Source organism: Diachasma alloeum, unplaced genomic scaffold (genome assembly GCF_001412515.2).
Source record: "Diachasma alloeum isolate Michigan unplaced genomic scaffold, Dall2.0 Dall_scaffold_01650, whole genome shotgun sequence".
NCBI classification, from domain to species: Eukaryota; Metazoa; Arthropoda; class Insecta; order Hymenoptera; family Braconidae; genus Diachasma; species Diachasma alloeum.
Window position 1 is genome coordinate 12,251 of NW_021681745.1, and position 3,517 is coordinate 15,767.

The 3,517-nt window shown below is 37.1% G+C and overlaps 1 protein-coding gene across 1 annotated transcript; it reads right to left on the reverse strand.

Moving 5' to 3' along the window:
* Positions 1–1,704: 1,704 nt before the first annotated feature.
* LOC107046648 lies at positions 1,705–2,609 on the reverse strand. Its single transcript, XM_029126697.1, has one exon. The coding sequence runs from the start codon at positions 2,429–2,431 to the stop codon at positions 1,850–1,852; it is 582 nt and encodes a 193-aa protein (XP_028982530.1). The 5' UTR covers positions 2,432–2,609; the 3' UTR covers positions 1,705–1,849.
* Positions 2,610–3,517: the final 908 nt, after the last annotated feature.

Sequence of the window (3,517 nt, forward strand, 5' to 3'; positions counted from 1 at the left end):
ATACCAGTCCAAATCCTGTCGAATATTGGTAGTAGCACACGTCGAAATGATGTTGATAATTGGTTAAGTGTGGTAATTTCCAGGGTAAATAATATTATCGACATCATGTCGAGAGATTGTCGAATGTAGTCCGGTTATGCCACCCCACAATTTATCGGATGTTGATACTAGTAAGTGTCGAAATGATATCGACATAATACGTCAAGTCTTAAATTAGCAGAATAGAAAATCCATTAAGTCCTTCAATTAGCATAACCGCCATTCTGTCGAAATCACGTCAGGGCTCTGTCGAACTTCGTTCAATCATACCAGCCACCATTTTATTGAATGTTCATCCAATGAAACGTCTGAATAATGTAATAGTACATTAGAGTACAAGGGCACAAATTTCGTTTTTAACGAATGTGTAGTTTACAGGCCGAACCGAAGGCGAGGTCTGTACACACATTCGTTGAAAACGAAATTTATTACCGAGTGCTCTATAATATTTTATGTCAAGTCGTGCAGAAGTCGAGTTTTGAGCAGGCTGCGCGAAGCGCAGCGTGCGATAAACTCTACTTATTGCACCGCGCGACATAAATATATTTATACTTTTATGAATGCAAGTGTTAAGGGCAATGACTTCAACTGACAGTTGGACGATGTCTATAATCGACCAAGTATGTTAGTTCTATACNCAGTGTTGTCAGGTCGTAACGTCAGCCCATTTAAAATTGTACAGGATTTGGCTATAAATAGCCAAAATCTGGCAACCCTGCCATGAAGATCATCTACTACTACAGGGCTTACCGCAAAGTCGAAATGATTTAAGCAGAGTAATTCAGATGGAATTTCTTTTATGCCTTCAATGGTTTTTTTACTGTTATGAGCTGCAAGGATCTGTTGGCGGACACTCTCATCAGTGCGCATCGTAGGCTCTGGTATTTCGGGATGTNTAGTTCAATCTGATGTCGAACATAGGACTGACCATCATTAAATGTCTCAATGGTTGCCAAAATCTGTCAATCGTTGAAATTGCAAGAAGTATTAATCGAGATATATGGAGTCAGATAGTATGTAATCATCCAAAGTGATATAATAACATTGAAAGAGTGCTGATATTGAATGGACATTTCAACATATCGAAATGAATCGAGTAGTGTCCACATAGGAAATCATCGAATAGTGAATAGTTTAATGAATCGTACACCANGAATAGTGAATAGTTTAATGAATCGCACACCATTTTCTCAGTAAACTTAATTCTTTATTAATTCTCGTTTCCATTGACTATGAATAAAATATATCTTGTTAATCAATTTGCTATTGATTTGTGAGGGGGATAAGATAAAGTTCATTTGCAATAGAAATTTCAATCAATGGACATCTACAATTATTCATCAGGAAGAAAGCACTCTCATCGGTTGTCTCCGCTACTACGATATGATCTGTACCACGCAAACCAGTGTTAACTGCATATGGAAAAACAAATATGCCACATAGTTCAGTATTATTGTGTTGAAATGTGATAATTCGATTAATTTCGCAGTAAGTACCATCCCACATCAGGAGTTTAGTGTCATCAGAACGATTTCCTCTCTCATATTGCAGTGAACCATATTCAATACTATTGTGTAGAATTCTTTGATACTCAACTACTTCATCGCATTGGTAGACATGTTTTTCGAGTAAAGACTTCGCCTTATCAGNCTTTTATGCCTTCAATGGTTTTTTTACTGTTATGAGCTGCAAGGATCTGTTGGCGGACACTCTCATCAGTGCGCATCGTAGGCTCTGGTATTTCGGGATGTGGGAGAATCGGGTATCTCATATTGCTAGCTACATAAATTCCTATAATTGTACAGAAAGTTCAACCATAGTACCCAGAATACTGGGCCATACCAAGAAGCTTGCAACGACACTTAGAATCAACAACACAACATGTTGGTATGAATTTACTCGTCACGTCGGATGATCTATCAGGTTTCCAACGAATCCCTTTGGAAGACAAATGATTCGCCTCTTCCACAAATGGTTTCAAGTAAGAGTTCATATTCGGCTCATCTTTGTCATACCACAATTCAGCAAGAAACATGTACTTCTGTCTCAGATTTGGTGGCACCTCATTGATGATAATGAAAATAGGCCATGCTGAAGCCCCAGATGACCGATGTACATTGAATCCATCTGTATTGAATGAATAAGTAAAATCACTTGATGAAATGATGTTCTCTTGTTGTAACCTAATATAAGCTTGGCCATCGAAAATATCCTTGATGTTATCTTCAACCTTCTTCACTCTCTCCGAACGATAATTCAATATTTTCTTCATATTTGGCACCTTTAAAAACGGTTTTAACTGATTCTCCAAACTGAGAGTCAAGAAATACTTCATTTTCCCTTTTTCTACATTGACTTTACAAATATCGCAGTAACAGTAAGTGGCTTTCATTACATCAATATTACCCAAAAATTAGAGCACTTTGGACAATACCCATTCTTAGTAACCCCTGATGAATTTCTGTTTATAGTTGTCCACAATTTCTGTTTATTCGTTGGTAGGTAGTTGCATCCGAAGAGAGTGTTGTCATTCTTCATGGAATCAATCAGGGCTTCATAAGTCCAATCATGTCTGACTGATGAAGCTAAAGATATCAATAGAGCTTNTTATTCATTAGCTGATTTTGTTTCTTTCCGTAGGGAACTAAGAAACAACAACTAGAAATAACAATTTAACAAGATATGAGGCACGTAACAAACAAAATTATTATCATATAGTAGCAAGAATGAATTTTTCATATAATGTATTTATCGGCTTTCGACAATGTCAAATAGTGGAATAAAATAGGAATATACTACGTCTTTTTCCATTCCATTGAAATCAAATGTCAAATAATTATTTTAATTCGCTTTAAAAAAAATGAATGAATACTATTTGATCGCAGCGATGTAGTCAAGTGGGAATATCTATTTCAAATGGAATTTAATTGTGCTGAACTATTTAAACTAGTCTTTCTATGTGAATATATAGTACCCAGCTCTGGTTCTTACCTCAACAAGTTTGTTGACTTAGAGTAATGAGTAAACTAATTTTATTGTTGTAGAGTCACACAGGGATAGGTTGTAATTAGTTTCAAATGTGCCGCATAATACTCCTCTCGAAAAGCTGCGATTTAAACATCTCCAAATGCAGGTTTGCTAGGGTCATCTGAATCGACAAGTGAGCAGAAAACGGGCCGTCCTCCAATACCACTCTATTCTCTATGACTGTTGAATGACTGCACTTGTCTTAAGAAAACCCCGATAAAATCCGAGATGTAAAACACAACATTTTTCTTTCGCTGATTCCCCAATTTTTTTTTCCGATGCGTGAGTTGTCAATATGTCAAACTCTTTACGACAGTGTCCATTTTGCCTCAATGACCACCTGAGCTGAATGACGGTGCTGACTCCCCACAGTGCGGTCACTTTGGGGTACTAAAGTGCCACAAATGTTATGTCCTACCGAAGTAACTAGGAGGACAGTAGCGCCAATGAA